General features: G+C 42.0%; 1 protein-coding gene across 2 annotated transcripts in view; it reads right to left on the reverse strand.

Moving 5' to 3' along the window:
- Positions 1-14,573: 14,573 nt before the first annotated feature.
- HERC3 (HECT and RLD domain containing E3 ubiquitin protein ligase 3) overlaps positions 14,574-24,625 on the reverse strand; it is a 107,008-nt gene continuing 96,956 nt past the window's right edge. For both annotated transcript variants that reach the window (XM_054591746.1, XM_054591747.1), the window contains exons 24-26: positions 18,584-18,767; positions 18,258-18,360; positions 14,574-16,339 (exon numbers count right to left, since the gene is read on the reverse strand). In XM_054591746.1, coding sequence (XP_054447721.1) covers positions 16,131-16,339; positions 18,258-18,360; positions 18,584-18,767 — 496 coding nt within the window. In that variant the 3' untranslated portion in view covers positions 14,574-16,130. The remainder of the gene's footprint in view (positions 16,340-18,257; positions 18,361-18,583; positions 18,768-24,625) is intronic.

Below are 24,625 nucleotides of genomic sequence, written 5' to 3' on the forward strand. Positions count from 1 at the left end.
CATTGCATGGTGACGAGAGAATCTGTTGCAGCGTTTGTTTGCTCCCAGCAACGGCACTTCTAGCCCAGGACAAATGCATCAGGGCTGTGTTTGGGTCCTAAATGTGGCACTAAGCTGTCCGGAGGCCAGCAAGCTCAGGGCGCCTGAGGGCTGAGCATTGCTCCTGTGGTTGAGCTTGGAATTCCTAGTAAGGTGAGTATTTAGGTTTATTATGAGAATCAAGGGCTGGCCAGGGTGCCAATGAATTTGGTTCTTTCTGGGGTTGCCTGATTCTCAGCAGACAGAATTGAGCCCAGTCAAATTTTAAAGTTTGTTGCTTAGTTGTTTTTTAGTGCTTCTTAATCTGATAATGAAGATGCCATTTCTCTAAGGGTAACACCTTTCACTTTAATAATTGAATGCCATAAACTATGAACTGCTTTGTGAAAATCTGACTGTAGCCTAAATTCTGCTTTGCTTCCATGAGGGTTCTCCATGACACACTGCGTCCTGGATTTCTGCCCACAGTGGGGCAGTGGCGGTTCCGCGCCAAGCCGGGCACGGCCTTCGTGTTCTTGTTCAGTATCCACTTGGGTAAATCAACAAGGAGGGGTGGAGCTGTACTACAGTGTTGAAGCAGCGTTTCCTCAGAAGCCCATGTGTTTCACAAACCCCAGAATGTGTGTCTTCCATTCTTGTTATTCCCCTCTTATTTTTTTCCCCACTTGACCCTCAGAATATACTGAAGAATATATTTTGTCCAAAGACAGGGTGGCCAACATGGCCAACTCCCATGCTGTATATGTTGCTACCGTGTCTTTGATCATTTTCCCGATGGGAGATTGCGCTCCTGTGGGCATTGCGCATTCTTCCACCATGATCCTCTGTAATAGGTGTACGTAGTAGACAGGCTGAGATCACTTACAGATTTACACAGACATGTATATAAAATGAACTCTGTACATCCACAGCTCACATTGCTATGAAACTGCTCTAGAGATGTCTCTAAAGAATCTCATTTTGCCTGGAGTCCGGCCAATCCGGGTCACATGCATGGCTCGAGAAATCGTTTTGGCAGATCTAATTCCCCATCCAAAAGCACCTCTTCAGGCATGAAAATCTCCAAGAGTGAATACAATTTTAGTAAATGGAGCCAGAACAATGTTTACATGACACATAAGAAGAAAGCATTTGAAATTAGAGTTGTCCTTTTTCACAATTAAAATGAATGAAAAATGTTATGTACATTTTTGTACATGACTGTATTTTGTATAACTTTAAATAAAATATTTTGAACTGTGAGTGTTCTGAAATTTTTGACAGCATCAGGAACGTGTGACTGAACTGCCCGCCTGTGGGGTCCGACCTTTCCCTTCAGCAAGGAGTCAAGCTACTCCCTTGAGCTCCTCCGAGGGCTCACAAAGATTAAGTGTTTGTTGCCTGTCTCCTGGGAGGGCACCGGAAGGTGAGGCCGGCTGGGCACAAGCCAGGCATGCCTGTAGTCACCAGTGGGAAAAGGGGCTTGCGCTGTCTGTTCAGCTGCCTTTATTAAAAGAATTCACGCAAGGGGCTGACGAGGTGTAGTAAGAAAAAATAAAAGTGTAAGTACATTTTCACGGTCTGTTTTGCCATCAGAGGTAAATACATCAGCCATTTACTACTCTGAAGCTAATAAGGTCACCAGAAAACTGTGACTCCGGAGAGAAGGCACATTTCACCCTTGGAAACGGCCAGGCGCTCCCTCAGGAAAGCCTTGAACGGCCTTCAGAGCCCCCTGCCCCACCTTGCAACTAAAACACGGCGCCTCTGCAGCACTTAGGTCTGTGGGTGTCCTTTAAACTGCACACATTATAGATGCTGTATGTGACAAAAGTAAATGTTAAAAATATATTAAACCTGAATTGTTTTTTTTTAAAGTGAAGGCTTGGACTGAGGACCTGGTCCTGACACCAGGATTCAAGCCAATATCTGACGTCGAAGTACAAAGACTCATTACCACTAACAATGGTACAATTTAATGCTGTTCTGCCAAAACTGAGCAATTTCACTTTTGAAATACTGGGTCGCACATAATAAAATGGAGGCAGAAGTGACAGGCAGCATTTAACATCCCTCCATTTCCATTCATCATATTTGATGTTGCCGTTCTGAGGCCGGAAAGTGATGCTCGCCCAAGCCCACCAGGGTTTGCGGCCAGTGACAAAGCCTAGGGGTCCCCTGAAGCCCCCGGCAAAGGTTTTGCTCCTAATCCTGTAATAATGTGTGGCACTGTGGACCACCTGCACGCGAGCTTCAGAATGGAGACCTATGCATTGTGGGGCCAGAGGTGGAAGGGGAGGGGCAGTTCCTTTCAATACTTTTAAGGGCCTCATTATAACCTCTTCTAGATATGGATTCTGAATTTTTTAAGACAAAATATATCGGAGTTGTCCCTAAGCTGGCCAGCTTATCAAGCCTATAGATACACTGTAGAATTTCATATTCAGTAAAAGCCAGAAGTCAAGATTCCCAGATGCATTTTTAGAATCCTGGCTGGCAGGCAGGGAAATAGGGTTTGGCAGGAACTGGGGTTGTTGACAGTTTGGTTCTCGCCTTTCCTTCACAGCAATAAGGCTTATGCCTCAGGGTGGCTCCGTGTGGTGCTGCACCTGCCCGGGGAATGCAGCCCAAAGTGCAAGGCGCATGAGCTGAGTCTCTGAGGCCACTCAGACCTGGGTCTCAGCTGGGCCTGTGTGTATCAATTCTATGTAACTGTGAACTCTAAAACTCAAAATATTTTAGAATTTTACATTTTCCTTTAATTTGTCAAAAGCAATTCAAAGATGCTTGGAAATCCTTGTCATGCTACGGGTCCTACAGCTCTGAGTACTCCTTGATGATATATTTCGAGACATGGTGATTTTTTGTGTAACTGTTACTTTTAAAGATTTTAAAATTACTGGACAAGATTAGACAAAGGGGTAGAGAAGCAAGGGAGAGGGTGAGGGATGGATTCCTCTCTTGTAGCAAGTAGCAGTGCTTCTTCCATATGAAACAGGAATGAGTACGGGTCTTGTAGGGGACTGACAAGCTTCCAGGGGCTACTGCACTGCTGGTCCAAGGCCTCACTTTAAGTAGAAAGTGTAGACTGAATCCTGGGTTCCTGTGGAAATGAGCAGCTCTAATCGATTCAAAATCCTAAATTAACAGAGACCAGCACACCACCAACAGGCCAAATGCTTGATGCTTAAGACCCAGACTGCAGACAGATGGCTGAGCTCTACGATCTGCTTGCCTTCCTTTTTCTCCCCATCTCTGTTTATTGCAAAATGGAAACAACCACAGTACCTAGCTTAGGGGGTTATTACTCGGATGAACACAAAGTGAGCACACAATAAATCAATAAATGATGGCAGTGAGTTATTCTCAGCTTTAAGACAAAGATTCTTTCTATGCCAAAGTCTAACAAGACATTTTGAATGACTTGTTGCCGAAAAGGAGCTGTGTCTCCACCCCCATGACCTTTTGATTCTTTGTGTAAGTCAGAAGCCGACTGCACCTCCAACACGTTAAGTACAACTTGGCTCTAACAGGGTGAGTTAGGTTGTATGAGAACACCAACCCATTCTCTCGGAGGGGAGGGGAGATGAAATTGTGACTACTAATATTCTCAAGTCAACTGCATCAAAATCTCTGTGCAGCTTTCTCGGAAAGATCTATGCTGGTTATATTCCTTCCCTCACAGAGCAGGGAACAATTTCTTTAAGTCAGCTTCTCCCCCAAAACATTCTGGGAGGTCCAAATCTGCTCAGACATGTAAAAAGAATTAACTGAGCCAGCAACTGAGACTAATGCGGGAATGCCTGAGTTCTGTGGAGTAAAGGAACAAAATAACCTTTGAACTGATTTCTGGGTCAGCTGGTGTCCTAAAATTTCTGTCTCAGGGGGTATTTTTAAACAACTAAAAACAAGGCTTACCCCAGGGAGGAGAGTTGCTCGATTCTGGCAAGCTCCTAATTAGCATATTACATTTCATCAAGCCTGTGGGCAAGGCTGAGTCTAAGGGAGTACCTGTGCCCCTTATCAGCCACCGGCTGTGGGGCAGGGAAGTGGGGCAAGAAGGAGGTGGCAAACTGAAGGTGACACTGCTTCAGCCAGCTCTGAGTTCGAATGATTTCACAGTCCCATCGAATGAGGCCCTGCCCGCCATCACCTTGGAAATTCAGCAATTCTTGGTCTTTCCACGTCTGCCAGGGACTTGCACTTGAGAGCCCTTGAGCCTGCTGCACAGACGTCTGAGCTCCTGAGAACGCCCAGGCATGAAAGGTCGGGAAGCCCGTTTTTAACAACATGAAGAAGTTTTGGCGATGGCAAACCTGTCCTGCTGGATCCATGAGCCAGTACCTAGTTGGCACTCACTGTTGACCTTCGCCTTCAAGAGTTGTGGCCTCATATGACACCGTGGGGAATGGGGTTAGTATTTCCAAAGCTGTTATTTGGCTTGCTTTCTCTCCTAAGCCTAAAGAAAAGGTGACCGCGAGAGGCTCATTTGGCTTAGTGTTTGCCTCCATCTGAGTGGTGTGTACATGTTTTAATTCTTAATAACATTTCTCAGAAAGCTCAACACCAATGGGCCCTGAATCAATAATTAGCATAAATTTATCCAACTCCCCTGAGATGAGGCACTGGAAAATCAGGTTTAAAAACTCTGAAGACCATGTGACTGAGCACCCAGACAAGCATCCAGCCACACTGGAAAGGAAAAAAAAAGAGTTGACATCTGAACTAATTTTCTCTGTACCACACATACCTCAGGGATACACACTCCATTACTTATAGAAGGAAAAATGGCACCAAAATCTGGACTAGCTAATCCGAGGGACAGGTTTATTAATACATGTCCAAAGAGTCTGCCCTCAATGGGGTGGACACCTCCTCTAACCCCTGTTCTCTCATATCCTGGTCTCTCACTGCACAAGCAAATGGCATTCCAGATGGAAACCACAAGCCCACACCTGACTCAGGTGCAGACAAGCGGCCCCTATCTACGTTTGAGCCAGTCTGGGTTAGCATCTGTGTTGCAACCTTTCAAGGCTGTACAAGTTCACAGGATTCAGGCAGACGGAAGAATATTCACGGAGCCATTGGGATGTCTGACATGCCTTTATTCAGGGGCAGGTGATCCATGCACGCTGCAAGCTGAATGTGTCCATGTGCCATGCTGCATGCCACCTGTCCCCTCTCTCACCTGTCTCTGCGTGGCCCTTGAGTCCCCCTAGCAGGAAGCTCTTGCTCCTAAATATACTGGAAACAGACAAAGCCGGCAGGGAGCCAAAATAGGTCCTGTACCTTAGCGAGATTCTGCAAGTGCGAGCCCATTCAAGGCTCTGGGAGTACTTAGCGGACCCAGCCTCAAGGCTATTAGAACACTACCTGTCTTAGTTCCCCAGACACCTGGGCGAGGAAGCCAGATTGCCTCCATTACGGCATCCCAAAGCAGAGACTTGCAGTTAAAGACCAACATTTGCCACACCCTTCAGAAGGCTCTGCTCTTGTAATGTTAAGTACTTCCTCAAAACCTGGGTTGGAGAGGTGCTGGGGTAGCTTCTATGTCACTTACAGCTGGAGAACTCCCCTGATCTAATCTGCAGGGGAATTTTCACCTTTTCTGAAGACAGGAGGGCCTGTTCTCTTCCCCTTCTTCCTTACGACAGGCTTCTCCTCGGCTTTGTGCGACCCTGTTCCCTGAGAAGAGGCTGCGGGTGGAGGCGCCAATGGCTCCTCTAAGTGCTCCACAAAGGCACCTCTTGAAAAGGGAGACATTCACAGACAGAAAGACAACTCAAGCAACCTGGGCTACTAAGAAAGTTAAGGATCAAAGGCAACATGGATATCATGTTCTTAGATATTTTAGAGACTTAACAACTGAATTAAAATCCAGTTGGTTCCATTTTTAACATCCAAAGGAAACACATTTCTTTTTAGTAATAAATGATGAAATTCTGGAGATCAACCTATATTTCATTTCTTTTACTTTTTCTCCTATGCTTGACCCTAACACAGGATATTGAATCTGTGAGGTTTCACCTGAAGTCTATTTGGGCACTCTGTCATATGTCTGCCTTTATTGCACCTATGCCTCTGTCATCTGCTTCACTATTATTTGACTCTTTTTCCCTTTTATTTATTTTTTCCAGTTTTATTGAGACGTGATTGACATATAACATTGTGCAAATTTAAGGTGGACAGCTGTTGATTTGATACACTTATGCATTATTATGCATTATAAAACAGTTACCACCATAGAGTTCGCTAACACCTCCATCATGTCACATAATCACTCCTTTTTTGTAGTGAGGACACTTAGGATCTCTCTTTGCATCTTTCAAGGATATAATACATCATTATTAGCTATAATTACCATGTTCATTATTTCCCCATAATTTATTCATCTTATAACTTGAAGTTTACTCTGTTTGACCAACATCTCCCCATTTCCCCCATACCCCAGCCCCTGGTAAAACACCCTTAATATTTTGATGGGGGTTACATTGAATCTATAGATAGCTTCAGATAGTATGGGCATTTTAACAATATTAACTCTTCTTATCCACGAACATGTGATATCTTTCCATTTCTTTATGTCTTCAGGTTTTTTTCATCAAAGTCTTGTAGTTTTAAGTGCACAGATATTTCACCTCGGTTATATTTATTCCTATTTCATTGTTTGTATGCTATTATGAATATGATTGTTTCATTTCTTTTTCACATATTTTATTGCTATTGTATAGACACACAACTGATTTCTTTGTTGATTTTTGTATCCTACAACTACTCAATTTGTTGATTAGTTCTAACTTTTGATTGAGTCATTAGGATTTGTTAAATATAATCATATCATCTGCAAACAAAGACAATTTTACTTCTTCCTTTCTGATTTAGATACCTTTTTTTTTTTCTTGACCGATTGTCCTAGCTAGGACTTCCAGTGCTACTTTGAATTGGAGGGGTGAAAGTAGACACCCGCCACCTGTTTCTGATCTTAGAAAACAAGCTTTCAATATTTCAGTTAAGTACAATGTTAGCTGTGAGCCTTTATTATGCAGAGATATGTTCCTTCTATTCCCAATTTTTTGGCAGTTTTTATCATGAAAGTATGCTGTATTTTGTCAAATGTTTATTCTATATCTGCTGAGATGATGATATGATTTTATCCTTCATTCTATTAGTGAGCTGCATCATTTTGATTGATTTGCATATGTTGAACCATCCTTCCATCCCAGGGATAAATCCCACTTGATCATGGTATATGATCCTTTGGATATTCTGTTGGATTTGGTTTGCTAGTAATTTGTTGAGCATTTTTACATCAGTATTCATCAGGGACATTGCTCTGTAGTTTCCTTTCATTGTAGGCTCCTTGTCTGGCTTTGGTATGAGGGTAATGCTGGCCGTGTAAAATGAATTGGGGAGTATTCCCTCCTCTTCTGTTTTTTGGGGAAAGAGTTGAAAAGAATTGGCAGTAATTCTTTTTTAAATATTTGTTACAACTCACCAGCAAAACCATCTGGTCCTAAGCTATTCTTATTGGTCAGTTTTTGATTGCTGACTCAATCTCCCTCCTCATTATTGGGCTGTTCAGATTTTGTATTTCTTCATGATTCAGTCTTGGTAGGTTGTATGTTTCTGAGAATTTATTTCTTCTAATTAGGTACTAGTAATTAGGTTTTCACATTTGTTGGCAAATGATTGTTCATAAGAGTCTCTTTGTATTTCTGTGGTATCAGTTATAATGTTTCTTCTTTCATTTATGTTATTTATTTGAGTCTCCTCATTTGTCTCAGATTAACTAAAGGTTTGTCAACTTCTTATCTTTAAAATGCCAGCTCTTAATTTTATTGACCTTTTCTATAGATTTTCTGTTCTCCATTTCATATTTACACTCTGATAATTATTTTCTTCCTTCTGCCAACTTTGGACTTAGTTTTTCTTTTTCTAGTTCCTTGAGGTATTAAGTTAGGTTGCTTGAGATGTCTTTTTTCCCTCAGTGTAGACATTTATTGCTATAAACCTCTCTTAAAACTGCTTTTGCTACATCCCGTAAGTTTTGGTATGGCTGTATTTCCATTTTTGTTAGAATAAAGTTGTTTTTTTTACAGTAGTCCCCCCTCTCCTTATTCACAATTTCTTGGTTCAGTTACCCATGGTCAACTGTGGTCCAAAAACACTGAGTGGAAAATTTAGAAATAAACAATTCATAAGTTTTAAATTGCATGCCATTCTGAGTAAAATGATGAAATCTCACGCCGTCCTGCTCCATCCCTCCCAGAATGTGAATTAACCCTTTTTCTGGCATGGCCCGCACTGTACATGCTACTCACCTATGTGGCTCTGGGTAGCTGTCTTAGCCATCAGATTCACTCTCGAGGTATTGCAGGGCTTGTGTTCTTCTACGTGATAATGGCGCCAAAGTACCAGCATTGTGATGCCAGCAATTCAGATGGGCCAAAGAGAAGCCATAAGGTACATGTATGCATAGGAAAAAGATAGTATATATAGGGTTTGGTACTACCAGCAGTTTCAGGCACCTACTAGAAGTTTTAGAACATATTCCCCACAGATATGGAGGGGCCTACTCTGTTTCCCTTCTTGATTTCTTCTTGGACCCATTGTTCGTTCAGGAGTATGTTGTGTAATTTCCACATATTTGTGAATTCTCAGCTTTCTTCCTGTTATTGTTTTCTAGTTTCATACCACTGTGGTTGGAAAAGATATTTGGTATGATTTCAGTTTTCTAGAATTTACTAAGACTTTTTTGTGACCTATTATACAACCTATCTTAGAGAATATTCTGTGTGCATTTGAAAAGAATGTGTTCTACTGCTGTTGTAACATATTTGTTTCTCTGAAGTCTATTTGTATATATGAAGTCTAAAAATACCATTAAATTTTAAGTATTTGTCTAGCCATTTGAAATAAAGTATGGTTCAGGTTCAATGCTTTTGTTGATTTTCTGTCTGGATGATCTAGCCATTGTTGAAAGTGGGCTAGACAAGTGGGCTAAAAGTCCCCTGCTATTATTGTATTGCTCTCTGCTTCTCCTTTTAGATCTGTTAGCATTTTCTTAATATATTTAGGTGCCCCAAGGTCAGGTGCATGTATATAGTTGTATCTTCTTGACAAATGTATCCATTTGTCATTATATAATGACCTTCTTTGTCTTATTACCATTTTGGCTTAAAGTGTATGTTTTCTGATAGCTACCCCTGCTCTCTTTTGGTTTTTACTTGCATGAGTATCTATTCCCATCCCTTCACTTTCAGCCTTTGTGCATTCTTAAAAGCTCAAATGAGTCTCTTGTAGGCAGCATGTAATTGGGTCTTTTTAAAGAATCCATCCAGCTACTCTAGCTTTTATTTGAGAATTCAATCCATTTACATTTTATTATTGATAGGGATTTCTAATGCGATCTTATTGTTTCATCTATTTCATCAGTTCTTTGTTCCTTTCTTCCTCTCTTGCTACCTTGCTTTGTGAACTGATGATTTTCCATAGCGGTATGTTTTGATTCCCTTCCATCTTTTGTGACTCCACTGTAAGATTTTTGTTTTATGGCTACCATGAGGCTTACATAAAATATTTTATAGCTGTAACAGTCTACTTAATGCTGAATAATTAACCTTGATTGCACTTAAAAAAACTCCACACTTTTACTCCCCTCTTTTGTTTTTGGTGTCACAATTTACATATTTTATATTGTGTATACTTTAATAAACTATTGTGACTATAGCTGTTTTTAATACTTTTGCCCTTTAACCTTTATACTGGAGTTAAATGGTTAACACATCCCGTATTATAGTATTAGAGCGTTCTGAATCCGACCATGTACTTATTTTAACCAATGTGTGGTGTGTTTTGTTTTCATGTTACTAATTAGCATCCTTTCATTTCAGCTCAAAGAACTCATTTCAGCTATACTTATAAGTCTGGTGGTGATGAGCTCTCTCAGCTTTTGTTAGGGAAAGTGTATCTCACCTTCACTTCTGAAGGACAACTTTGCTGGGTAAAGTACTTGGCTGACAGTTTTTTTTTTTTCCTCTCCGTACTTTTGGAGTGCCTTTTGTTTTCATAAACTTGGGTGTCCAAATCTCTCACAGGTTTGACAGCATTTCTTTAAATAAGCTTTCTACCCCTCTTCTCTGACTCCAGTGATATGCACATTGTTTCTCTTAAGTGTCCCATAAGTCCTGTAGGTATTTTTCATTCCTTTTCATTCTTTTTTTTTTTCGCACTTCTCTTATTGGATCATTTCAATTGATCTGTCTTCAAGCTCACTGACTCTTCTGCTTGTTCAAGTCATGGTGAAGCTCTTATTGACTTCTTCAGCCATTGGATTATTTTACTCCAAAATTTGTATCTTTTTATATTTCTTTTTTGTACATCTTATTTTGTTCTTGTATTATTTTCCTGGTATCATTAAATTGTTCCCTACTAGTTCTCTGATCATCTGTAGAACAATTAATGTGAATTATTGTTAGGCAATTCCTGGATCTCCGTCTTTTTTGGAGTCAGGTACTGGGTTTCCTTTATTTCTTTGGTGGAAATGTTTCCCTGATTCTTCATGATTCCTGTACCCTGTGTAGGCATCTGTGCATTTGAAGAAAGAATCACCTTTTCCAGACTTTATGAACTCACTTTGGTAAGTGAAGACTTTCATCTGTGGGTAGGGGCACACTACAACATGCTGTGACCCCATGTCTAGTGGTCGGGGGTGCCAGCTGCAGAAGCATGTGGTAGTAATGGGTCCAGGGACAGCGGAGGGGAGATGTCTCTTTGGCTCGGGTTGCTGGGGGTCCACAGCATCAAATGTGTGGCCCTTGATGGGCACTATGGGGCATTCTCAGAGGCTGCAATAGCTGTTGGGATCCTTCGAAGCACTTCTAGGACTGGCAGCTATGGATCAGGACAGGCAGCAGAGGTGACCAGAACCAGGGGTGTGCACATGCTCAGGAGCAGGGGACAGCTACAGTTGCCTATGTATTGCAGGGGCCAGTTGCAGGCACACACGTAGTGGTAGGCAGCAGGACAGGCAGCAAAGGTTGAGGCCAACTGTGGGGGTCCCTGGCAGCTGCAGCGGCAGCGGGGGCGGGGGGCTCTGGATGTTGGTGCGCGTGACCATGGCTGCTGGGTTTGGCCACAGGCACGCAGGAGTGGGGAGCTGGTGATGGGTTTCAGGCCAGAGTGTGCAGGTGTACAGCAGGGAGGACTAGCGGCAGATAAGCAGAGTAATACAGGCCAGTGACAGAAGACAGAGCCTAATCTTGGCCCGTAAGCAGTTGCAGGCCCCTGATTGTTAACATGCTCGTGTGGCTACACAGTCTCCCGCTGGGTATGTACATGGCACTAGAGGCCCATGACAGGTGTCAGGCTGGGAGTGTGCACATACACAGCTGAGGGCCTAGCCCCAAGTTAATTCATGGCAGTGGCGGGGGAGGGGGGCACATGGGAATCTAGCCTGGTACCTTGCACTTGCACAGCTGCAGAAGCCTGGACTGGCTGCCGGTGCGGTTCCTGGTATCCAGTGAGAGCCAGAGGGACTCGGGCGGTCAGTCAGTGAACACAAATACCGGTGGGGTGAAAGCTGGTGAAATCTGTAGGGAGTCCACAGCAGCTGTGCTGCTGGTTTGGTCAGTGGTGAAAGCTGCTGGATTTGTCCGCAGACCCGGTTAGGGGGAACCGCCAGTTTCCACCATGTGCTTGCTTCCGACAGCCCATTGCTTTTCTTCCTAATTCCTACCCGTATCTGTCTCAGCTTTGCCAGTCTCTGGGTAGGTGAAACTTAAGTGGGACCTTTCGTGATGCCCCAAAAAGCTGAGGAAGCACCCTACTCTTCTTCTCCCTGTGAGGGGACCTCATTTTAGCTGGGAGGTCCCTCTTGACACTGAGCAATGCTGGTTTAGGGGATTGGATGATGCAGGCTCAAGAAAGCTGTCCTCTTTCCCTTTTTGTCTGATTATTCTCTGGTTGTCTTGTTCTGTGTTGCTGAAGTTAAACTCTAGAGCTCACCCAGAGCTATTTTTGTTCATGAACAGCTGTCTAATTGTGGATCTTGGTGACTGGGGGAGGGTTGGAGGCAGATATCTCCTACAGAACAATGTCTTTGCAGGCTTGTGGTCAAGGGAGTTACCTGCCATGTTGCAATGCCTCATTTTGGTCAGTAAGCAGCCTCATCTCTAGCAGCTGGGTGTGACTACAGATTAATGATCAGGTCCCACCACTCTGTGACAGTGAGCAAGTTATTCTCTCCAAACATTCATTTCTTCATGTGGTAATTGTAACTACTGAGAGCTCGTTATGTTCTAGGCCCTGTCCCATGAATGAATTCATTTAATTCTCGTAACAACTCCATGAGACAATCACTATTTATATCCCATTTTAACTTTTTTCAATCCTCACCTGAGGACTTTTTTTTCATTGCTTTTGAGAGAGGGAAAGGAAGGGAAGGAGGGAGGGAAGAGAATGAGAGAGAGGGAGGGAGTGAGAGGGGGAGCAAGAGTAAGAGAAAGGTCGACTGGCCGCCTTCTAGTGTAAGCCCGACTGGGGATCACACCTGCAACCTGGGTCTGTGCCCTGACCGACAGTTGACCCCATGACCTTTCACTCCACAGGACAACACTCCAACCAGCTGAGCTACACAAGCTGGGGCCTCTACCCCATTTCAAATAGGAAGAAAATGAGATACAGAGAGGTTAAGAAACCTGCCCAAGGTCACACAGCTGGCAAGTGGTAGAGTCAGGAAGCAATGCTGGCAATGAAGCTCGATTGTGCATAGTAAATGCCTGGCGTAGGGTCTGGAACACAGCACACAATCAATATGTGATAGCTATTATAACTTTCAAAACCTTGGTATCTCTTTCTGTAGGTTAGATAAAGCTTCATTTTCTTACCCCTGTGGCAGAAAGGCCCAAACACTTGTTTTGGTTCAGTGTCAAACTATGACCCATGTTCCTCATAAGATTTCAGTAAGGTTATCCACTCTGTTACTATGATTCCTACAAGTCTGCCCTCACAGGGGTTGGCAAATCTCTTTCTGTAAAGGGTCAGGTATTAATATGTTAGGCTTTGGAAGCCTTATAATTGCTGTCTCATAGCCTTCCTTTTTAAAAAAAAAATTTCAACCCTTTAAATAATGTCAAATACATGTTAGCTCATGGGCTACAGTTTGCCAGCCCCTGATCTCAGGGTTATTAATTGAGGACCTTAAGTCATGAAACAGCTTTCTCGTGGAGTAGTGGAGCTATTGATTTGCTAAGTTGCCTCTGTTATACTTTCAGTTGGTAACAGTTTCATTAAATTGGTAGTTGACAAACAGTGAAGAAACTTCCTAAGGTTTGCAGAAGAGGGAGGGAAAGGTAGGTAGTTAAATCTAGAAATGCCTATCTGGAGAGTCTTCTAAAGCATTAAGTACTGAAGGGAAGATATAAAATACCCCAGGAAAATCATAGTGTTTCAGAAGCAGCACAGAACGTCATTCATGCAACAAATATTTAGAAGTATTTATTGGGCACGTCTGTGAGCAGGCCCTGTTCCCAGTGATGGTATTTCAGAGCTCATTGGACCTTAGAAATTATCTGGTCTGGATCCTCTTATTTCATGGATGAGGATTCCAAGGCCCAGAAACTTAAAATAACTTGGCTAGTTCCATTGAAAATTAAATGAGGCAGGTTTTTTTTTTTTTTTTGGTCCCTCAAACCTGGCACTTATGTATGCTCTTAAATGTCTTTTGAATGGAACTTATTAATGGAAACCTGCTGTTCTCTTGACCACCTCTTTAAACCATCTATTAATTCTGGTAAAACAATACAGTATACCTGCTTTTAAAATCTATTAAAAATCCTCTCATTTGCTCCATGCTCCCACTTTGGGTGTGTTTAAGTGGGCTAATAAGTGTCGGTCACCCTGATCACCTTCTACTCGTTCTTTCCCGTATGGCTCCATTCCCTCCACGTCCGCCTGTTTCTCTTCCATTCATGCACTCCCTTCTCTTGCCACTGCTGCCACCCTTGCTGTTCTCGGTGGCTGTCTTTCTGTTCTGCCCTTCCCACTTTTCCTCCAAGTGTACCTGCATCCACATCTTCTTAAAACCAAGATCAAGTCAGATTGCTGCCTCCAACCCCCACCTCAAGGTTCTGGACATTTTAACAAATCTTACTTGACTACAAATTAAAGTTCCAGTGCTTAGACTGGTTCCTCAGACCCAAGCCTACATTCTTGCTCCCCAGTTTTATTCACCATTATTCTCCTTTTTCTTCCGATGCTCCCTTCAAGTTGTTCCTGGCCCTTCCCTAGATACTCCCCGATGTTTGAGCCCTCGCTCAGGCCCGCCTCTCCGTGGGAAACGCCCTTTCAACCATCACAACCTGCAGAAACCTCAGTCATCCTCAGCGTCCTCTGCCCCGGCCCCTGCCCTGCTCTCCTCTCCGTTTCCCCAGCACTTGCTTCCGCTTTCTCATGGCTGGAAGCAAAATGAACCTTCTGTTAGATCACTTAGGTAGGTGACTTCATTCTTCTACTGAGAGTTAAGATACCCATTCTGGAAGTACAATAAGAAGTAGTTTTTTAAGTTAAAACACCAAATTTATTGCATAATATTGAACTATATGCACACACATAGAAAATAAACATTTCATATAACTGTATATCTTCTTTTTAATCTTGTATTATAAAGACTGAAAAACTACCAATTTAGCAATTAGAATAAGTTTTAAAAACAAGAAACAAAAGCAAAAATCTACACTCCTTCATTGAGACTGATGCTAATATCATGGATCATAAATACTTTATTTTATATAAATAAGTCTTTTCTCTAGTGACTAGGAATTTAACACTAGGTTGACATGGACTCTTTGATCATATAGAATTTCCTTACTCCATGATGAAGGTTGAGCATGGCATTACTTTTGAGATACATATGCTTGCTTTAAACACAATCCCCCATGAAATCCCACTGTAAACAAACATTTCTAATGCAATAAACAAAAGTTATATGATAAAGAATGTCCTTAAGTCTTAGCAATTGGGGAAGAAAAAAATCTGAGTAGAAATTTTGTAGTTTAAATAGAATTAAAAAAAAAAAAAGTAGACTGCATGCATCCATTAGGAGAGAAGAGGAAGGGAGCATTAAGTCAGGTAACAGAATGGGATGAAGTGACAGAACAGTAAAATAGGGGAGGGGAAAGATAGGAAAGGGAAAAATGACAGGGAGGGAGGAAAGAGACAGTAGTAAAGGACAGAGCAAGGAATTTATTATTTCTACTGTTCTTGGAGAAGATACTCTTAGAAAAAATTAATTCTACTTGCTCCAAAAGCAAGGTAAGAGGTTGGGCCTATCGCTTCATCTTATTGTCAGAGGAACGTGGCTGAGCAACAAAACAACATTGGGCTCAGCCGCCACTCTAAGCTGCTCTGCACATCTTTAAGGAGGTCCAGGAATAGGCAGAGCCATGGAGAGATTGCTAATCCCTCAAGAACTTTCTTAAAACACAAGATGTGTTCATGAAGGCCCCCGTAACATCTCAAGAGTTTAGCCCAAGTATGGACCTGGATTCAGTTTGCTGGAATTGGGACTTTCTGAAGCAGTCCTTTCTTCCCGAGTTCTTAGATAGGGCTTCAGCAAGCCAGGGGCATTTCCAAGGCTGCAGAGAAAAAGAGACATTCTGCGTGCACAGCTAAGAAAGGACAGATCAGTCAAAATCATTCTTGCAGAGGGGAATGACAAGAGAAGGAAGGACAAGGAAGCACTGTGAGGAAAACGAGGGCTGAGAGACATTTGGGAAATGAGAGTTTAAAGATCTACTGCCATTTTATCCAGCAGAGTGCAACGTATTCACAAGTGCAAGGAGCACTCAGTAATTTGGTTTAAGAACAAAAACACCTCTCATACAAGAGTCAATTTTTCACCCCATCCCCAACCCCTGATTTTTCAAGAAGGTTGCTTACTGTGTACAACCCCAGAAATACATCAACCAGGTTCAGGATTCAAAAGTCCCCTACCCACTTATACAATAAAAAAATAGAACTCACTCCCCATGATTTTCTGTATAGGCCTCAATGTGGACACTGAGGAAGGAAGGGGAATCTGGTGCAACCTGGTTGGGGGGGTGGCGGGGGGCTCAGGCCAAACTAAACCCCTCATAGTTGTCCAGGGCCTGGGTCAGCCGCGCACTCAGGATCTCTTTGCTGCTGTACTTGGGAAGGTCAAGAAGGTTGTAGCAAGTGTGGGCCACAGGCAAGTACTCCTCTCCGCTGGCAGTGGACTGGATGACGATCTGCAGGCTCGCCATGCCATAGATGGGGATGCGATCGCTGCCGGTCAGGAACACTGGGGAGAGAGGGGGTTGGCACTGCCGGCTCCGCCTCCGGGGAGCTGCTGGCCGCTCCCAGCAGTCCTCCCGCGAACAGAGAGGAAAGCGTGACACCCTGTGGCTCGTGTGAGAAGTGCAATCGCTTTTATGTGCCAATGTGTGTATCATCAATATTAATATATGTTCATTCATCTAAAAGAGACTGCCTTTCAAATCCTCTTACTTGGTTATCTATGAATGCGAATTCTGTATTATTCACTGGCTAATTTTGGACCCCGATTACACAGGCACAAATAATCCGTGCAATGCTCAAAATGCCCTCAAACGTCCGCCCTCATACACGTTATGAACCTTCCCAACGATCAAAGAGGAAAGGGACTGCTGGCACGGGCGAAGAGGAGCTGGCCCCGGGGGACAGGAAGCCAGCAGTGTGACTAGCTTCAGGCCCTCCTCACTTCTCGAGTGCCTGGTGCTTGTACTGCCTTCACTAGTGGATTTCCATTTGGGATCTGTTTGCTCTCCTTTCCCTGTCCCTCTTTCCATGTTTCTGAAACATGAACTGACAGTGACACTGTATTAGACATTTCATTCCCGTAACATACACTGTGACTCGGCAAAATAGGAGGGAGACGGACTCAGCTGTCTTTCCCTGCCTTCCAACACTAGCTAAGCTTCTCCTGGTTGAATTGCTGAAAGTCACCACATGACAGCATTTGTCAAGGAGCACTTTCAAATAGCCTGCCATGGCCTGAAACTGTGATGTATAAACATTCTTGCCAAAATTTACAGGGTTAATAAAATTTTCTGTAAGTCTAATGGTCTCTGAACTGGAAGAAATGTCTTCTTTTAAGGAAATCTCTAGGACCAAGAGCGGGCTTCTCTCGATTGTCACAGCCCTACAAGCGCCCCCGGTAAACTTTAACCTGTCACTCGACCCTCATGCCATTGTTTCTCAGGAGCCAATGTCACTGGGCAGAGGAGAAGCGGGGCTCTGGTTACGCAGCGTGCAGGGTCCCTACGTCCCCTCATCCCTACTCCCCATGAGCAGGGGAATCTGGGGTAAATCATGCGTTATTAGTATATGCTCATTCTTATACAGCAAAAGAGACTGCCTTTCAAATCCTGTTTTTTTAATATGGATAAAAATTTTATACTATTCACTGGCTAATTTCTGACCTTGATTATACATTGACACAAAGATTTCAACTATTCTTAAAAGGCTGAATTCATTCATGTAAATCAGGCTTCATGCTCCTCTTCAAACGCATTTTACCCTTCTCAAATGTCATCCAGGCAGTCACAAAGGACCATCTAATCCCTTTGATATGAAATGTCCAGAACAGGCAAATCCACAGAGACAGAAGGCAGACCGGCAAGGCAGGAGCAAACGGGGGGCGGCTGCTAATGCTACGGGGCTTCTTCTCGAGGTGCTGAACCTGTTCTAAAATTGACAGTCTCGCAACCCAGTGAATATACTAAAAACCACTGAAATGTACATTTTGAATAGGTAAATTGTGTGGCATATGAATTATACCACAATTATAAAGCCATTATAAATCACATCTCCCAAGTTACATCAGCAACAGACACTTTGTAATATTTTCAAAAGGCTAGAGAGAGAAGGGAAATTAATCCAAACAATTAGATTTCATCAATGCGATACTTACAGGACTCACAAACATAAAAATAACTAGTGTTTTTACAGTAACCGAAGATTGCTCCCTTTCTTTCTTTCATGCAGTCCCTCCTGTTAGGCAACAACTATGGATTAACGGCCTGTGCTGTGCCTGAGATGCCATTAAGACAAAAGCATGAACATTTATTTACTGTTTATCATTTAGAAGAGTTAGAACTTCACCTGTAGAGTATGTCACCGTACACCACATCCAAAACTAAAATGTGGACAAATGCCACATTCAGAATCCTGATACTTACAGAGAAACTTCTTCTTCTTTTCCAGTGGAAACTCATGAAACGTTTCCCAAAATAGTTTCACAGTGGGATGTGTGGCTGAGTAATCCCCCTTGTAGATGGCAGTCTGCCCCAAAAGACAAAAAGGAAAAAGAGTCTCTTACAAAAGAAGATTACAGTGGACCTTTTAGATATAGCTTGCATTTGAGAACAGGACATTGCCACTGAGACGCAGAAGGCCCCCAAACCCCACTGAAGCACGTAGGCTTCGAAGGAGACCAGGCCCTGGGCAGGCCTCCCAAGGCCCCCGCTGCTTTCCTGGAGGGGAAGAACCGCACTTCCGTGCTTACCTCTTCTAGTTCCTCCCAGTTGTAGTTGCTGTTCCCCACCATCATGGCCCTCAGTTCCGAAGGCTGGAAGAGCTCAAGCACTTTGCCACCGCACACCTTTAGGAAGCCGCTGGAGAAAGCTGTGTACCATTCGTGAACTGAGATTTGGAAGATATAATTCACATAAGCATCCACAAACTCCTGCCTGTCAGGAAACCAGAGAAACAGAATATGCTTAGCCCAAAGTCTTAGAGAGTTTTTTCAGTTCCCCTTTTACACTGAGGTTGCAGGTGATGAAAATGGAATTTCATTAAAGCTTCATACCAGGAGGCACCGTGAGACACTGAGTATACTGGTCACCACCCAGCCCCAGGGTTCCGACGACAGGTGTCGAGTGTTGGGCAGGGAAGGCAGGTAGGAAGGGGGCTGAGGCCAGGTAGATAGAACCATACTACTAGCTTCGTTTTACCTGAGGCACTCACTCCAGTTTTCATCTTGTTTATGGTCCTGCTTAAAATTTAGCTTAGAAAAAAAACAAAACTTTTTCTGCTTAAATGAAAAAATCTAAGAAAATGGTTCTAGGCTACTCCCCCTCTTCAGAAATGAATAAAGCTAAACCCTCTGATAGTTGTGTCTTCACATATCCTACGGGGTAATGTGATAACTCCTTTCTATAAATCTCTTAACCACTTCTTGAAAGAACTGTTATACAATGGCTCCATCTCACTAATAATCAGTCAAATGAAAGACCACAGTGGATTCCTATTTTACCCACCGGACTGGCCTAAGTTGAAAAGTCGGAAGATATTGATGTTATGGGTAAAGATGTGGGGAAATGGGAACCTTATACAAAGCAAATGGAAAAGTAAGCTATGAAATGATGATGGGAATTACATGGAAATAACAAAAATCGAGAAAAGCAATTTGTTCACAACTTGTTATAGCAAAGGAGTCAGCCACTGTCATTTATATTTTTGCAGGGACTCAAGGCAGCAGCAGGAGGAAGAGCTTTCGCGTGGAAGGGGAAGGTTTCAGGCTTGCTGACCAGAGGCTGCTGGCGTGGTGAGGCTGCGGATGCACTGACGAGAAGCGAGCTCCCTAAGCGATTGGTGAGGGGCGCATAGTTTGCTTTTCCTTTCTTTGCAGTGATTGTTAATTAAGTGTCCATGTATCATGGACACTTAACATTATATTGGTTTCCGATACGTGACATGATGATTCGGTAATTGTATACATTGTGAAATGATTACCACAATAATTCTAGTTAGCATACACCTCCACACATGGCTGCAAGGTATTCATTTTTACCCTTGGGATAAGAAATGTTAAGATCTACTATCTTATACATTTGCAAATATGCACATTTTGGTTTTTTCTGCTTGGTCCTAAATTGGAAGAAGCTGTCCGTTATTAATCAAGTCATGGCCATTTGGTGCTGAGGGTTACAGAAGTTATTGAGAGAAAGAGTCGGCTGGCTCTTCCTGGGCTGCTTATTGTAGGTAATGCTTGGTTTCCTGGGCAGGTTTTTGTGGATGAGAGTTCTGTTATTCAGTATGGTCTGGCCACTGTCCGGGTGCATATTCAACCGCTCACTAGTGGGAATGTAAACTGTGAAATGAGACATAAACATCTGGGAGAGAAAGTTGCCAACAGCTACAAGAGCTGAGAACAAATACCCTTTGACCCAGCTCCTCTACTAAGAGGTGATGACACAGAGAGAGTCGCATGGGACTGCACAAGAAGACAAGCACACGGACATTCACTGCAGCGTTTTCTCATAATATGGAGAAACAGGAAAATGACTAGACTCCAATACGAGAATGGATACAGAAAAGGTGACACAGCTGTAGGATCAAACAGTAGCACAGAGCACTGGAGTGGAATTAACTAGATCTAGAGTTATCAAAATGAATAGAATTGCAAGAACAATGCTGAGTGAAAACTTTTAAAATGTTAGGTACAATATGATAGCATTTACTTAAGTTGTTTTTTAACACTTAAAACAATTCCCCTTTGAGAGACAGTGGTGCGGACACTAGAGCTCGTGACCCTTGTGCAAGCTACTTAATCTCAGTCTCTTCATCTGTAAAATGGAGAGAATCAGAGTAAGTAACTAATGGAACTGTTTTAAAAAATAAATCAATATGTTTAAAGTTCGTAGAACCAATGCTGTTTTATAAAGGTTAGCAATCATTATTATATTGCTTATGGATAAGAGATTTTATTTATGCACATGAAATTATATCTATGACATACATAAATTGTATGTTGATTTTTTAAAATGAAAGCATTATTGTAAAAAGATATTCGTGTTAATATACATATTGAACATAGAAGTATTAAAAACATGAAAGAATACACATAAAATTCATAGTCAGAGTTTTGTCTGTGTAAGAAAGGAAAATGGGACTAAAGGGATATAGAAACTTTCAATGGTATTAGTAATTTTTTTCTTTTATTAAAAAAATCTAAAGAAAATATCATTTGTTTACTCTGGATCATAGATATAAAGATGCATACCATATTATTCTTTGCACTTCTCTGTACTTAATTTTTTTTCTAAAAATTAAAAAGAATCAGACAGCTGCATGCAAAAGAATGAAACTGGACCCCTACCTTATACCATATATAAAAATCAACTCAAAAATGGATTAAAAGCTTGAATTTAAGGCCAGAAACCATAATACTTCTAAAAGAAAACATATGGGTAAGCTACTAAATGTGGTCTTGGCAATGATTTTTTTGGATTTGACACCAAAAGCAACAAAAACAAAAATAAACAAGTAGGACTACATCAAACTCTAACACTTCTGCACAATAAAGGAAACCATCATCACAATGAAAGGAAATCTACTGAAAGGGAGAACATATGCAAATCATATACTGTTAAGGGATTAATATCCATAATATATAAAGATTGCACGTAACTTAAAAGGAAAACAGACCCCAAACAATCTGATTTAAAAATGGGCAGATGAACCAAACAGACATTTTTCCAAGGTTAAATACAGATGCCAACAGAAATATGAAAAAGTACACAATATCACTAACAAGCAGCAAAATGCAAATCAAAACCACAAGGAGCTATTACCTCACACCTGTTAGAATGGCCACCATCAAGAAGACAAAACAATCACAAGTGTTGGTGAAGATGCGGAGAAGAGGGAACTCTTCTGCACTGTGTCGGGGAATGCAAACTGGTACAGCCACTTTGGAAAACAGTATGGATGTTCTTCAAAAAAATTTAAAACAAAACTACCATATATAATCCAGCAATTTCACTTCTGGGTATTTATTGGGAGGGAACAAAGTCACTGTTTCAAAGAGATAGCTGCACCTCCATGTTTGCTGCAGTGTTATTCACAAAAGTCAGGACATGGAAACAACCTAAGCATTCATCAGTGAATGAATGGGTAAAGAAAATATGTTGTATACAAAATGGAATATTATTAAGCCATAAAAAATAAGGAAATCCCGTGATTTGCAACCCTGAAAGCATGATGTTAAGTGAAGTAAGTCAGAGAAAGACAAATACTATATGATTTCATTTATAGGTGGAATCATAAAAAAAAAAAGAAAAAGAAAACACCTCACAGACACAGAGAACAGATCAGTAGTTGCCAGAGTTGAGGTGTGAATGAAACGAGTGAAGACGGTCTAAAGGAACAAACTTCCAGTTACAAAAATAAGTCCTGGGGATGTTCTGTACCGCATGGTGACTACTGTTAACAACACTATATTGTACATTTGAAAGTTTTTAAGAGAGTACATCTTATAAACTCTTATCAGAAGAAAATAATTTTGTAACTATGTATGGTGATGGATAATGACTAAACTTATTGTGATGATCATTTTGCAATATATACACAAAACAAATCAGTATGACATATACCTACAACTAATGCAATGATTTATTCCAATTATATCTAATTTTTTTTAAATATGACATCATAAAGACAGATACTTTCTACTTTTCCTTCACTGTACTCTAATACCTCATAAACTACATTTGAATATCTTAGGTTTCCTCCAAGCAGACAATTTTTACACAGTCACTATGTACATGAATAACTAACCAATAGGCAGTGTGATACAACTGATTAGTGGGGCAAACAGGCTGAAATCCAGCCTCTGCCATGTTTTGCATGCTACTACCTCTCTTTTCTCATCTTAAAAAGGGATAAATGGCCAGTTTTAAAAATAAAAGACATGAAGGTAATAAAGACTATTGTACATGTTAACCATAGACACTAAAAGTTTCTCACACTGAATACATTGCACTAATTTCCTGAGACCCATTATGCAAAGCTATCATTTTTCTGGTACAGCTACCTAAGCCAAGTACCATCAACATGATTTTTTTATTAGAAGTAGTGACGGCTAATTTTATGTATCAACTTAACTAGGCTGTGGTACCCAGCTGTTTGGTCAAACACCAGTTTCAATGTTGCTGTGAAGATGCTTTAAATTTTTTTTTAATTTTTATTTTTCTTAATTCTCCCCCAAGGATATGTTTGCTGATTTCAGAGAGAGGAAGGGAGAGCGAGAAAGAGAGAGAAGGAGAAACGTTAATGTGAGAGAGAAACATCAATCAGTTGCCTCCTGTACATACCCTGACCAGGGATCAAACCCACACCCTAGGAATGTGCCCTGACTGGGAATCAAACCAGTCAGCTTTCACTTTGTGGGATGACGTTCAACCAACTGAACCATGCAGGTTAGGGCTAGATGTAATTAACATTTAAATCAGTAGACTCCAAGTAAAACAGATTAGTCTTCATAATGGTGGGCCTCATCCAATGAGCCGAAGGCCTTAAAAGACTGAAAAGAAGACCTCCAAAGAGGAAAGAATTTGACCTACAGACTGCCTTTGGACTCACGACTACAACTATTACTTCCAGAACTGCTAACTTGCCAGCCTGCCCTGCAGATTTCTGATTGGTCAGCTCCACAGCCATATGAGCAGATTCCTTAAAATCATCGATGGATGGATGGATGGATGGATGGATGGATGGATGGATGGATGGATGGATGGATGGATAGACAGATAGATAGATAGATAGACAGACAGACAGATGATAAAAGAAAGCCCTGACTAATACAGTTTTTGGTACCAGAAGTGGGATACTACAGTATCAAGCACCTAAAAATGTAGAAGTGAGTTTGGACCCATGTGAATTGTCTGGGAGACCAATGAGAGTTTGAGAATTTTATACCAGCAGAAACACCGCCAGCTTGCACTGACGGGGCAGAGGTGGAACGAAAGGAAGGCAGGCTGTCAGATTTATGGGATCCCACAGGTATAAAATGAGCCAACAGAGCTCACTGGCTGCAAACAGGTGTTGTTTTCAAGAAAAGGGAAGAATAACCCCAAAGGCAGATCAGAGGCCAGCGGCGCTAACACTACCTCCACGGGTACAGGTCTGGGAACAGGGCCGCCGCCCCAGAGGCCAGAGGAGAGCACGGCGCCAGAGAGGACTGTTCTCCAAGCCTTTAATGAAATTTACCCTGCTAAATTTGGGATTTGCTTGGGACCTGTAACCCCTTTTACCCCTTCTGACTACTTCCTATTAGAATGGAAAGTCTATCCTGTGCCTGTCCCACCACTGTCCCTGGAAGCGGATAACATGCCTGGTTCAGAGGTTCACCGCTGTAGACTTTTGCCTTAGGACGAATCAAACCCAGAGTCTCACACATACACGATTTAAATGCTACATTAGGGCTCTCCAGAAAACCAAAACCAGCAGTGTGTACATATGTGTATATATACATACGCACATATATACACATTTATGTATACACACACATAATATTTATTTCTCTCTCTATATATAGAAATAAAGAGAGAGAATTAGCCCATACAATTATGGAGGCTGATAAACCCCAAGATGTAGAGTCAGTTAGCTGGAGACCCAGGAGAGCAGAGGGTGTAGTTCTAGCCCAAGGCAGGCAGGCTCGAGATCCAGGAAGGTCTGATGTTTCTCTAAGAGTGTGGAGACAAGAGAAAACTGATGTCCCTACTCAAAGGCAGTCAGGCAGGAGAAGTACCTGTTACTTAGCCTT

Source organism: Pteronotus mesoamericanus, unplaced genomic scaffold (genome assembly GCF_021234165.1).
Source record: "Pteronotus mesoamericanus isolate MK-2021 breed Mesoamerican mustached bat unplaced genomic scaffold, CSHL_Meso_final scaffold_232, whole genome shotgun sequence".
Taxonomy (NCBI): Eukaryota; Metazoa; Chordata; class Mammalia; order Chiroptera; family Mormoopidae; genus Pteronotus; species Pteronotus mesoamericanus.